Here is a 14,605-nt window from a genome sequence, read left to right as displayed (position 1 = left end):
AACTAGCCAATGTGTTGAAAAGTATTGGAGCCCATGGAGTTACCTGAAAAGCACCTTGTGTAAGTAGCATATACCTAAAACAAATGAAAAATAAAATCATCCTCTCTCCCCATCACATTTATTTCATTTCAGCCCTTGTGACTCACCTGTTCAATCTTGGCAAGCCATTCTTTGTTGCGGGCCAGTTCAGCCATGAAGGCCTGGTGCTTCATCCATTTCCTGTGCAGCTTCTGAGCTTCATCTCGAGCTCCATCGCGAGCTGTCAGCATCCTATCGGCCTCTGGGAGCTCTGCTCAGCTATACCATACACACATGCACAGAGCAGTCAGCAGACAGCTACGACACAGACACACTCTATCACAATCTTTTAGCCATCATTTACACACACACAGCACTAGGCCCCATATATTCAATAGCAATGCAACATTGCAGCACCACGAAAAACCTCTTCCCCTCCACCACCAACACACACACTTCCCAAAAATCTCCAGAGCAGAGGAGAGAGCAACACCTCAGCAGAATGTGCAGCAGCAGTGGGTTCTGGTGCTCAGGGGTGGGGGATCAACTGGGTCTTCATGTCCTCCAGGTTAGCGTCCAGGCCCCTGCAGTTCTGCTGCAGTATCCGTGCGTCAGTCCAACGGCTCAGAAAAAACAACCGGTACACACACACGCAGGACAGACACCCACCAAAAGCGTTCAGTCTACTAGAGAATCTTCAGCGGCAATGACTCCTGCAGTTTCCTGCAAAAAAAACACTGCATGATAATCCCTCAGACGAGACAAGGACCAAACGCCGCGTCTTTGCCTGCCTGTATACGTCCGCGTCAGGGCGAAGCTCTGGTTTCAGCGCTGCGTCCAGAATCGCTACGCCGTCCTGCTGTCGACCTGGGTGGATGGGGGTTCGTCGGAGGAGTGGGAGGAGTTGCCGATGTTGGTGTATGTTGGGTGGGGGGGGGTGGTGGCGGCGGATAGCAGATTTAGACACGTAAAGATACAAGTTACCCTCTTTGAATGAGCTCACCCACTCACAAACATCGTGCTGCGGAGGATTCGATGGCTGAATGGATACACACGTGTGCTTTTGTGGGCAGATTATCATGTGCTCTGGTGTGATTGCAATGCAGCATGCTGCAGTCTCTCTCTCTCTCTCTCAGCGCAGAGAAAACCACCTCAATCCTATCAACACACTTTACTGCAGTGCCTCAGAGTGAGGGAGGGAGTGAGAACAAGAAAGAGGGAGAGGCAGTGAGAACGAGAGAGAGACAGGGGAAAAGGGAGGGGGTGGTAGATGATGAAGGCAAAGGGGGGTGGCAGAGACAGTGGAGAGAGAGAGAGAGAGAGAGAGAGAGAGAGAGAGAGAGAGAGAGAGAGAGAAAGGAAAAGACGAGGCATAAGGATGGAATGTTGGCTACAAAGGGAGATAGAAATACTGTAGGAGACACACACCTCATAAAGGGCAAGGAAAAAGAGAAAGGGAGTGACAGGTGTAAAGGATAGGAAAGAAAAAGAGGCAACATTTTTCAGTGTCACTAGGGATGTTTAGCTGCCCGTGGGGGCAGGAGGGTGTGTGTGTGTGTGTTTGTGTGTGTTAGGGGACAGTAAGGAAAAGAGAACAGATTGGTTTAGAAAACAACCACAGGGATGCTGAGGCATTGGAGGTCACAGCCTCAGCAGTAGTGTTGGGCAGATGCCAAACAGTGTGTGTGTGTGTGTGTGTGTGTGTGTGTGTGTGTGTGTGTGTGTGTGTGTGTGTGTGTGTGTGTGTGTGTGTGTGTGTGTGTGTGTGTGTGTGTGTGTGTGTGTGTGTGTGTGTGTGTGTGTGTGGACATTCAAAAAGAATGATGTGTATATGTTACATGTGCACTGAGAAAGATACTGGCCAGATTAACTTGAGAGGTGGATTGTGTCATTACAAAGGTCAAAAGAGAAACCTAATGGTTCAATGGGATATATCTTGACTGTGTGTCTATAAGGCATCAGTCATCATTTCAAACAGCTGAGTGAGAGCAGAGTAAAGGACACACACGTGTCAGTGTAGCATAGCTGCTTCCGATTTAAAGGGACCGGTACATTTTAGAAATGCACACACCCAGAAAATAGAGGTTTGGACTGGAGTATTTCTAAAGAAACTGACAGATTTAGCTTTCAGAAACAATTGAAGCAATTAGGCCTTAAAATTAACTGCAGGATTTGGTTTAAGAGGAAACTTGAGGCAAGGATTGTACAATGCGAATAACAGAATCTGTATGACACCCTGGGTGCTTGTTATATTTTGGGCCAATGGTTTGCACAAGAATGAAATTAAAATGCATGGTATCAAAACGAGAGCTTTGTAGCTTTAAATATTATATTTGAGATATGCTAGGGCAGGGGTTTTTAAACTGGGGGTCGCAGGAAATTTGGCAGTAATTTGGCAGAAATTTGGAAGAAATTTGCCCGGTCGGCGTGCCAAGCGGAAAAAAACACGTGTGTTGAAGTGCTGCGAGTCTATGGTCAACCTCCTCTAACTTACCTACAGCCACTCAAAAGATAGCATGGCAACTGCAGATGCAGCAGACCCATCAACAGAACTTGAACCCCCTCCTCTTTCATTGAAGTTGCAGGTGTGGATGTTTATTGGATTTCCAGTGAGTTATGTTTACAACGTTCGCGCTTCAAAAAAGCCACAGTTTGCAGACATCCCAAGTCTCGCGGAAGTTCCGGGAGTCTCCCGCATATTGATAGCGGCTCCCTGATGCACGCAAATTAGTTAAAATCTCCCGGAATCTAGAGTGAGCGAGCAAGAGCGCACATGCGAGACAGAAAAAAATGTGCTCCAAACCGTAAGGCGCGCGCGGCAGAGAGGGAGAGAGCGAGAGACCTTGCGTGTGTGCCTCTTGAAGCGCATGTAAGACAGAGAGCATCCTGATTGGTTGGTTTCAGCTTTTAAAAAAAGTAAATGTAAAAATCGAGAATCGAATCGAACCGTTATCTTAGAATCGAAAATTTTATCGAATCGAGGATTTGGAGAATCGTGACACCCCTAGTTATAAATAATACAAACACACTGTTCAAGTATTGGGACACCCCTCCAAATCATTGAATTCCAGTCTTCCAATCACTTTCATGGCCACAGTTATATAAAATCAAGCACCTAGGCATGCAGACTGCTTCTACAAACATTTGTGAAAGAATTGGTTGCTCTCAGGATCTCAGTGAATTCAAGCGTGGTACCTTGATAGTATATCCATAGTAAATATTCCACGGTCAACTGGAATGTAAGACTGTGTTGTTTTGTGTTGTGTAAGACTGTGTTGACAATGTTCTCTCTTGGTGTAAGACTTGAGAAACTGGAAGAACTGGAAGAGAGCGCAACTCTCTGAGAGAACAAAGGAAATCAACTTTTCAATTTCTCTCTTGTGCTATCATGCTGAGATTACCTGAAATTCACCCAAAAATCTATATGGGTTAATGTGAATAATTATTATACAGTATTACACATGTTTGATATGATTTGAAATGTCTCAGTGCGACTGGTACAAAGGACTTCTCAAAGAAGTAAACCAAAAAGTAATAAGATATTTAAGAATTTAGAGATAATTCGCACGCATAGGAGAGTGTCTTCCAGGCAAATGGTCTCCTCATCTCAGAAAGTGTAAACTTAAACCAAATTCCCATTGTTAGCAAATGGTTCCATGTAAATCTACTTCTGCCCCCAGTAAGTCTGGGGCGGTAATTAATGTGAATTCCCACTGTGAACTCATGTTTACATATGAAAAGAGGTTTCTGCCTTGGTCTGTCTTTATAATAAAATGCAACGAGAGGCTGGCGCGATTCTGTAACCCAGACTACCCTGTGATGCGAAGTGTAAGGAAAACACTTTGCATCATGTATTTTATAATGTCAAGGTATTGCATCTTCTCTCTTTATTCCAGAGCATTTGATGTTTGTATCTATTATCTTTGAACTGATTATGCAATTGGCGTGATACATTTACCTGACATAATAAATTGTAAACATTTGATTTTAGTCAAATCGACATTATTTTCAGTAAAGAGCTAAAAAGAATAGTCAAACCTTCGCTCACACTTGATGCACAGATATCATTAAAACCTTTTTCATTTATGGAGTCAGATGAATTAACGAGTTAATACATATGAGAAAATGTATTTCATTTAATCAAATTACTTTGCCACGCTGAAAGACGGTAACACGCAGGGACTTTCACCAGCTGATCGGAAAACCTTCTTTGGGCCGATCGAGCCGGGTTTACAGTGGTATTATAACAAAGTGGAAGCAATTGGGAAACACAAAGTGGTAGGCCATGTAAAATCACAGAGTGGGGTCAGCACATGCTGAGGTGCAAAGGTGTGCAGAAGTCATCAAGTTTCTGCAGAGTCAAAAGCTACAGACCTCCAAACTTCATGTGACCTTCAGATTAGTTTAGGAAAAGTGCGTAGAGAGCTTCATGGAATGGGTTTCCATGGCCGAGCAGCTGCATCCAAGTCTTACATCACCAAATGCAATGCAAAGCATCAGATGGAGTGGTGTAAAGCACGCTGCCACTGGACTCTAGAGCAGTGGAGACATGTTCTCTGGAGTGACGAATAACGCTTCTCTGTCTGGCAATCAGATGGATGAGTCTGGGTTAGGCGGTTTCCAGGAGAACGGAACTTGCTTGACTACATTGTGCCAAGTGTAAAGTTTGGCTCCCAACTTTGTGGGAACAGTTTGAGGATGACCCCTTCCTATTCCAACATGACTGCGGACCAGTGCACAAAGCAAGGTCCATAAAGACATGGATGAGTGAGTTTGGTGTGGAGGAACTGGACTGGGCTACACAGAGTCCTGACCTCAACCCTATAGAACACCTTTGGGATGAATTAGAGTGGAGACTGCGAGCCAGGCCTTCTCGTCCAACATCAGTGCCTGACCTCACAAATGCGCTTTTAGAAGAATGGTCAAAAATTCCCATAAACACACTCCTTAACCTTGAGGAAAGTCTTCCCAGAAGAGTTGAAGCTGTTATAGCTGCAAAGGGTGAGCCAACTCCATATTAAACCCTACGGATTAAGAATGGGATATCATTAAAAGTTCATGTGCATGTAAAGGAAGACATCCCAAAACCTTTGGCAATAATAGTGAATTTATATATATAAAAGCCAAAAAATCTCTGGTGTGGTATTCCAGAGAACGGTCCTTCTGCTCCAGGCAGTTGGTGTGTATATATATTGGAGCAGAAGGACCGTTCTCTGGAGGACCACACCAGAGATTTTTTGGCTTTGGCAAGTCTACCGGTCCTCGAGAGGGTTTCAGCTCTTTTGTTGAGTGGGTGGTGGTAAAAAATGGATCTGCATTCCCCACCGGCCCAGAGGAGGACTTTCCAAGCCCCACTCTGGATTTAAAACCCCACCAGCGATCACCTCACTGCACAGATACGACGCCAGAGTCCATCCCAGACAGAGAGAGCGAGCCTGCCGCAATGGACCATCACTCCTCCTCCTTCCATTGACTTGTTGGCTTGGCTTTGGCTTTTCTCTCCACCCCTTTGGCTCTGTCTGGCTCCGCCTTCCCTCCAGCTCTGCCTCGGTCCCACCGCCTCCACCTCAGTCATCGGGCACCTTGGCTCCACCTCGGCCTCCAGGACCATCGTGTCGCCCTGTCCCATCTGCTCTCCGTCTGTGCCTAGGGCTCCACTCCCATCGGCTTAAATTCTGTCACTTGTCCCCCAGGTGTCGTCAGCCAATGGCTCCTTCCTGCATCGACTCCGCCGTGGATTATCATCTTACCTGCTCTCTGGATCACCCCCACCCTGGTCTCTTCTTCTGTCATCACCGCTGGTCTCCTGCTCTCCGCCTCCTCTGCGTCCTCCTCCAGAGCTCCCTACCTTCCTCCTCAGTTGGATTTTTACGGCGCAACGGCACGCCTTCTGGGAAGGGAAAGTACTGTAATTCAGTACTGGTTTAGTAAGTTTTGGTTTAGTTTTCTCTGTGTTCCATTCCTGTTTTACCTGCCTGGGGTCCCAATTAGTTTCCTTGGTTATTAAATAGCTCTACACCTGTTCTGTTTCAATCAATAATCCTGTGTATTTAAGCCCTCAGTTTCTCTTGTTTCATTGTTTGATATCATCTAAATTTAACAAATTTAAGCTAAGCCGTGTTTGTTTATACTCCTGCCTATTCCTTGTTGGATTTATTAAAGACTATTTTTTGTTTATTACTCCGTCGTGCACTTCTTTACACCCATGCATTACTACATATATACAGTGCATCCGGAAAGTTTTCACAGCGCTTAACTTTTACCACATTTTGTTATGTTACAGCCTTATTACAAAATAGATTAAATTCATTATTTTACTCAAAATTCTACAAACAATACCAGATAATGACAACGTTAAAGAAGTTTGTTTGAAATCTTTGCAAATTTATTAAAAAATAGAAAATGGAAAAATGATACTCAAAATTAAGTTAAGTCCATTTGTGGTAAATTCAGTTGATTAGACATGATTTGGAAAGGCACACACATGTCTATATAAGGTCCCTGACTCCCACAGTTAACAGTGCATGTCAGAGCACAAACCAATGAAGTCAAGGAATTGTCTGTAGACCTCTGAGACATGAGTGCATCGAGGCACAGATCTGGGGAAGGGTATAGAAAAATGTCTGCAGCATTGAAGGTCCCAATTATCTAGGGCTGTCAACCTTCCTCTATAATACTATTCAAATTCCATTCCTTATTTTATTTAACATATGAATACTATTTGAATATAAAATGCTCAAATTCATCCTATTACACTGGATCGGCAATGCCACTATAGCATGTGGTTGTTGTTACACGTTCTGTCCACTAGAGGGACATCTAACATTACAATAAAATTTTGAAACAGGTGATCGCTTTCTTCACAATAAAACACCGGAACAAAATGAATGACTTTAATTTGTCAACTTAAATGGACATTTTATATATATACATATAAAGGTGCTGGTCATAATTAGAATATCATCAAAATGTTGATTTCAGTAATTCCATTCAAAAAGTGAAATTTGGATATTATATTCATTCATTACACACAGACTGATATACACTCACCTAAAGGATTATTATGAACACCTGTTCGATTTCTCATTAACCCTCTGAGACCTAAGGGTATTTTTACAATAAATTTTTCGTCTGGTGTTATTCACTAAAAAAGCTTGTAAAACATCAACACTTTTGTGCACAGACAATTGACACACATCTTTTTTTTCAGGACAAATTGAACTTTCAGCTTATTTGTGTTTCATTGATGTCACCTGAATGTAAAATAAGTTATGGGACCACAAAGACAAATGAAAAAATAAATCGGAAATTGAATCACTCAAATATTTATTGAAATCACACACAAATAAATAAAAGCTAAGCAATTTTCCTCTGGAAAACAGTTTGTTCAAGTCTTTGGAGTCCTGGAGCACAGGAATGAACATTATAACTTGAACAGAACAAAAAATATTTACATTTTTCCAAAGGAAGTCCAGGCGTTTTGGGCCTCATGAAAATCACTGATGCCAAGCCTCAAAACAGTTCCTATCAGGAATCACACAGAGGGCCACATCACAGGCTTTGCATTTCCAGGGGGTGGCCTGTTTCACCTGCCTTGTCTGTTTGCAGTTCACACATTGCCTTCTACCATAGGTGGCCTTCTTGCTTGCTTCAGTTTGTTCCGATGTTTGGACGGGTACATGGTTACTTTGTTGCTGGGTGGGAGGAACAGCAACTGTAACACCACAGAGTTGGGCTGTCAGCTCCTCCAGAAAAGCCCTGTGGGTCATGGGCTGTTGCTGCTTCTCTGCACAAACTTCCTTGTGAAGTAAAAAACTGCAGCAGCCGTCCATGACCTATTCCTGGCAGCTGCTGGGATGCTGCAGCAGAAGTGGAAGGGCCCTCCTCAGTGGAAGAATGGGAGCTTTCCTGTCTGGCTTGGGTGGGTGGGCTGGTGTCTTCATCATTATCACAACTGTAAAACAAATAAATAAAGCAAAATATTAGATCATACAAATTAGATCAATTACTGTTTTTGTATTTGATTTTTCACATAAGATTACAATGGCTGAGATTGCTACTGTACCCCCAACCCACCACAGCTATAATATGACCATTCGCTTTCCAGCCAAAAGGTGTGACGGACCCCCCACTATTCTCTCCACAGGTAAAAGGTGTGACCAACCCCCCACTACAACATCCTTTGTTTGTATCTCTAGGTAAACTCAGACAAACAATGGCTGAGAGACAAAGTGTAATCCACAACTCTGTAACAAACATAAACAAATGAAATACTACTTTTACAGAACTTATTTTTACATATTTAGAAAATTTATATTTTATCATATTAGTTTTTTCTTCTTTTTTTATACTTTTTACAGTAAATAAACTCAGACATACAATGGTTGAGAGACAAAGAGTGTAATCTACAACTCTTACTACTCTGTAACACACACAGAAAAACGAAATACTACTTTTACATAACTTATTTTTCCATATTTAGAAAATGTATATTTTATCATATTAGTTTTTGTTTATTTTTATACTTTTACAGTAAATAAATAAATGTAACTTACTCTTCAGCAGGGTCTAGACGATTCTGGTAATCAAGTTCCTCATCAGTCAAAAAGCTCTCTTCTCCAGAAAATCCATCATCCTCCATGGCATCAAAAAAGGCCAGTGCTTGATTTACATCCATGTTTCTCAATCTCTGAGGATCCATTATTCTCCGTGTTTCTCTGTGTATTATTCAAAACTCGCGTCTCTCTGTGCGTCTCTCTCTCTCTCTCCTCGAAACCACTGTGCCGTGCGTCTCTCTCTTTCCAAAATATCACCCTTGGTTCATGCGTAATGACGCACACCAACGTGGACGACGGATCAGCCTGTCATTGGTCAACAACCTCACGCAAAGCATCGCGAGATGTCCAAAATGGCAGCTTGCATCAAGCTAGCAGCAAATATGACGGAAAATTTATAAATTATGGACTTCAGAGATCAAAACTGGGATATACACATATGGATTTATTACTGAAACACTCTGAAAGGACGCACAAGTTCCAGGCTGGATAGAAAACCTTCTGAAAAGGCTAGAAAGACACCAAATACACCCCCGTGACGGCTAGCGTGTTAGCTTTCTGCTGCAAAAAACGGTAAGGAAATCGATCAATTTTTCATCAAATAATATCAATATTTATCGGAGGAGTCGTGTGGCGTCGTCGACGATGCCGTCGGTTTCAGAGGGTTAATGGAATTATCTAATCAACCAATCACATGGCAGTTGCTTCAATGCATTTAGGGGTGTGGTCCTGGTCAAGACAATCTCCTGAACTCCAAACTCAATGTGAGAATGGGAAAGAAAGGTGATTTAAGCAATTTTGAGCGTGGCATGGTTGTTGGTGCCAGACGGGCCGGTCTGAGTATTTCACAATCTGCTCAGTTACTGGGATTTTCACGCACAACCATTTCTAGGGTTTACAAAGAATGGTGTGAAAAGGGAAAAACATCCAGTATGCGGCAGTCCTGTGGGCGAAAATGCCAGAGGAGAATGGGCCGACTGATTCAAGCTGATAGAAGAACAACTTTGACTGAAATAACCACTCGTTACAACCGAGGTATGCAGCAAAGCATTTGTGAAGCCACAACACGCACAACCTTGAGGCGGATGGGCTACAACAGCAGAAAAACCCACCAGGTACCACCCATCTCCGCTACAAATAGGAAAAGGAGGCTACAATTTGCAAGAGCTCACCAAAATTGGACAGTTGAAGACTGGAAAATTGTTGCCTGGTCTGATGAGTCTCGATTTCTGTTGAGACATTCAGATGGTAGAGTCAGAATTTGGCGTAAACAGAATGAGAACATGGATCCATCATGCCTTGTTACCACTGTGCAGGCTGGTGGTGGTGGTGTAATGGTGTGGGGGATGTTTTCTAGACACACTTTAGGCCCCTTAGTGCCAATTGGGCATCGTTTAAATGCCACGGCCTACCTGAGCATTGTTTCTGATCATGTCCATCCCTTTATGGCCACCATGTACCCATCCTCTGATGGCTACTTCCAGCAGGATAATGCACCATGTCACAAAGCTCGAATCATTTCAAATTGGTTTCTTGAACCTGACAACGAGTTCACTGTACTAAAATGGCCCCCACAGTCACCAGATCTCAACCCAATAGAGCATCTTTGGGATGTGGTGGAACGGGAGCTTCGTGCCCTGGATGTGCATCCCACAAATCTCCATCAACTGCAATATGCTATCCTATCAATATGGGCCAACATTTCTAAAGAATACTTACAGCACCTTGTTGAATCAATGCCACGTAGAATTAAGGCAGTTCTGAAGGAAAAAGGGGGTCACAGGTCACACACAGTATTAGTGTAGTGTTCCTAATAATCCTTTAGGTGAATGCATTTCAAATGTTTATTTCATTTAATTGTGATGATTAAAACTGACAAATAATGAAAATCCCAAATTCAGTATCTTAATAATCGAAAATTAGAATTTTACTTAAGACCAATACAAAAAAAGGATTTTTCGAAATGTTGGCAAACTGAAAAGTATGAACATGAAAAGTATGAGCATGTACAGCACTCAATACTTAGTTGGGGCTCCTTTTGCCTGAATTACTGCAGCAATGCGGCGTGGCATGGAGTCGATCAGTCTGTGGCACTGCTCGGGTGTTATGAGCCCATGTTGCTCTGATAGTGGCCTTCAGCTCTCCTGCATTGTTGGGTCTGGCGTATCGCATCTTCCTCTTCACAATACCCCATAGATTTTCTATAGGGTTAAGGTCAGGCGAGTTTGCTGGCCAATTAACCCTTTCGCACGTACGATCACACCGGTGTGATCAGTCTTGGCTGGTCCCTGGAGCGTACGATCACACCGGTGTGATTAGAACGGTCAGTGCATCACGTGATCAACTGCTAAATTCAAACGTGCTTTTGCGTGTTGGCTGGCTCTGAGCCAGAGACGGACACACTCAGTGCTATCATATATCACAACTATTTAGTGTTTTCAACCACATAATTTTTATGTATGTATAAATACAAATAAGTACTAGTAAAACAATGATTTTGAGTTTGTAAAATACACACTGATGTCTATGGAAGCGGCAATCATAATCCTTTCCATTATAATAAGACGACACGTTTTATTCATATCAGATACACATTGTGTGTTTTGGTTGCGCGGTGTCACGTAACAAGCAATGACTCTTCACCATGGAAACATTACAGTGACAAGTTCTGAATAACGGTCGCCTTGAAAAACTCACGCTGGGGGGATCAGTTAGAATATTTTAAACTTACGTGTGAAAGGGTTAAGAACAGGGATACCATGGTCCTTAAACCAGGTACTGGTAGCTTTGGCACTGTGTGCAGGTGCTAAGTCCTGTTATAAAATGAAATCTGTATTTCCATAAAGTTGGTCAGCAGCAGGAAGCATGAAGTGCTCTAAAACTTCCTGGTAGATGGCTGCGTTGACCTTGGACCTCAGAAAACACAGTGGACCACCACCAGCAGATGACATGGCACCCCAAACCATCACTGACTGTGGAAACTTTGCACTGGACTTCAAGCAACGTGGATTCTGTGCCTCTCCTCTCTTCCTCCAGACTCTGGGACCTTGATTTCCAAAGGAAATGCAAAATTTACTTTCATCAGAGAACATAACTTTGGACCACTCAGCATCAGTCCAGTCTTTTTTGTCTTTAGCCTAGGCGAGACGCTTCTGATGTTGTGTCTTGTTCAAGAGTGGCTTGACACAAGGAATGCAACAGCTGAAACCCATGTCTTGCATACGTCTGTGCGTGTTGGTTCTTGAAGGACTGACTCCAGCTGCAGTTCACTCTTTGTGAATCTCCCCCACATTTTTGAATGGGTTTTGTTTCACAAACCTCTCCAGGGTGTGGTTATCCCTATTGCTTGTACACTTTTTTCTAACACATCTTTTCCTTCCCTTCACCTCTCTATTAATGTGCTTGGACACAGAGCTCTGTGAACATCTAGCCTCTTTAGCAATGACCTTTTGTGTCTTGGCCTCCTTGTGCAAGATGTCAATGGTCGTCAGCTGTCAAGTCAGCAGTATTCCCCATGATTGTGTAGCCTACAGAACTAGACTGAGAGACCATTTAAAGGCCTTTGCAGGTGTTTTGAGTTAATTAGCTGATTAGAGTGTGGCACCAGGTGTCTTGAATATTTAACTTTTTCAAAATATTCTAATTTTCTGAGATACTGATTTTGGGGTTTCCAGTAGTTGTCAGTTATAATCATCAAAATTAAAAGGAATGAACACTTGAAATATATCAGTCTATAATCAGTGTATAATGAATGAATATAATATCCAAATTTCACTTTTTGAATGGAATTACTGAAATAAATCAACTTTTTGATGATATTCTAATTATATGGCTATCACCTGTATATATATATATATATATATATATATATATATATATATATATATATATATATATATATTAAATAAAGGGTGCTGAGACTGCATCAAAAATTGCACAGCATTTTTGCGCGGCTAGGAACCGTGTGCCTTGGCTCAAGCTCGTGAATAAAATCTTTAAATCCAGACACCTGCGTGATGTTGATTGGTCTCATATCTTTACAGATAAACTGTGTCATTTGTTATTGCCTTTTGGCGGACAGCTGGTAAGCCCAGTGATGAGGAGAGAGGCAGAAAAGAAGTAATTATTGTCTGTTTTAGCGGCGGTTCCTCGGACAGATCGCCTAGCTTGTCAGGGTGTAACGTTGTCAGGTGTGCCCTCAGGTTGCTAGTTGATGAGTGATATTTCATTCGGATTTTGCATATTCTGCAGATTGCCACTTCTTTATTTGTAACTTTTCCATTTATGGTTTGAAATCCAAACACTTTCCACACATCGCTTCTCAAATTGTCAGGAGTGGTGATCTCCGTTTCCGTGGAGACATAGCTCTCCGCCATAGATATAAACACTAGATGTCGCCTTGGGGTTCTAAGCATGCGTCACAAGATTGTGAAATTTTGTAAATTTTTTACAATTTCTCTGGACTCTATAATAAATACATGTCTGACCGCTGGAACGAACCAAAACAACTAGAAAATCGCATTCATGACGATTTATGGTGATTTTATTCCGTTAGAACTTTTCCTACATTGACGCATTTGTTCCAATGAACTGCCGTAGCCAAGGCGACATCTAGTGTTTATATCTGTGGCTCTCCGCCATTTCTGACAGTACTGTTATGGATGATACAGCATGGATAACGTGCACAATTGTGTTACGATTCAAAAACTTTATTGTTCATCAGACGAAACAAAAGCATTTCATTTTCACATGCGTGCAAGGCGATGAGAAAGGCAAGATTGCATATACATTTTCTTTTAAATATACATTAAAAAGCAATATTCGAATAGCAACTTCAGCATTCGAATAGTATTGATTTTTTTAAATATTCTAATTATATTCGAATTGCAGAATTCGTTCCAACAGCCTTACAATGATCACAGTGGCCTCAATCATCCATAAATGGAAGAAGTTTGGAACCACCAGGCCTCTTCCAAGAGCTGGCCGCCCGGCCGAACTGAGTGATGGGGGAGAAGGGCCTTAGTCAGGGAGGTGACCAAGAACCCGATGGTCACTCTGACAGAGCTCCAGCGATTCTCTGTGGAGAGGAGAACCTTCCAGAAGAACAATCATCTCTGCAGCACTCCACCAATCAGGACTTTATGAGAAACAAAATTCTCTGGTCTGATGAAACAAAGATTGAACTCTTGGCCTGAATGGCAAGCGTCATGTCTGGAGGAAACAAGGCACTGATCATCACCTGGCCAATACCATCCATGGTGGTGGCAGCATCATGCTGTGGGGATGTTTTTCAGTGGCAGGAACTGGGAGACTAGTCAGGATCAAAGGAAAGATGAATGCAGAAATGTACAGAGAGATCCTTGATGAAAACCTGCTCCAGAGCATTTTGGACCTCAGACTGGGGTGACAGTTCATCTTTCTTCCAACAGGACAACGACTAAATCTGAGAATGGCTGTGCACCCTATCCGACCTGATGGGGCTTGAGAAGTTCTGCAAACAAGAATGGGAGAAACTGCCCAAAAATAGGTGTGCCAAGCAGTGTTGTGCTAGTTACTAAGATATAGTAACTAGTTACAGTTACTTGTTACTTCATTCAAAAAGTAACTCAATTACTTTGTTGATTACTTACACCATAAAGTAATGCATTACTGTTAAAAGTAACTTTTTAGTTACTTCAAAAAAAATAACATTCTTTAATGTTCCCATTAATGTTCTTGTATGCATTATGGTCTACACTAACACAAAACTGACTTAAACAGAAAGTAATTTTTAAACACTATTTTATTTAAGTCAGACCAGCACAAACTGAATATATCACAAGGATTTCTGAGGTGACTCGCTATGCTGACTCTCGATCTTCGCAGTAGACCCGCCAGAGAGAAATGCACATTACATACGGATTACATAAGCAGAGAGCAGTCTGTAGTCTGTTTTCTTTCGTTTTGAATTGTTCTGTTTAAAAGTAGACAAGTCTGTGAGGCAAGTAGGTTACCTTATACGCCGAGTTTCGGTTCATTTATGAGACGAGCTC

General features: G+C 42.3%; 2 protein-coding genes across 2 annotated transcripts in view; one reads left to right on the top strand and one right to left on the bottom strand.

The window, feature by feature from the left end:
- Positions 1–1,114, bottom strand: part of sptbn4a (spectrin, beta, non-erythrocytic 4a) — a 29,346-nt gene extending 28,232 nt beyond the window's left edge. Inside the window, exons 1-2 of the mRNA XM_077241223.1 lie at positions 512–1,114; positions 147–297 (exon numbers count right to left, since the gene is read on the bottom strand). Of these exons, the coding sequence (XP_077097338.1) occupies positions 147–269 (123 nt within the window). The 5' untranslated portion in view covers positions 270–297; positions 512–1,114. The remainder of the gene's footprint in view (positions 1–146; positions 298–511) is intronic.
- The window catches only part of rpl36a (ribosomal protein L36A), a 202,980-nt gene that overhangs the window by 175,110 nt on the left and 13,265 nt on the right, over positions 1–14,605 (top strand). The gene's annotated exons all lie outside the window — the stretch shown is intronic.

This window comes from Siphateles boraxobius, unplaced genomic scaffold (assembly GCF_051911475.1).
Source record: "Siphateles boraxobius isolate OS27281-9 unplaced genomic scaffold, OSU_SipBor_1 24, whole genome shotgun sequence".
In the NCBI taxonomy this organism is placed as follows: Eukaryota; Metazoa; Chordata; class Actinopteri; order Cypriniformes; family Leuciscidae; genus Siphateles; species Siphateles boraxobius.
The sequence above is the reverse complement of the archived record's forward strand: the minus strand, read 5'-3'. Positions and strand labels throughout refer to the sequence as shown.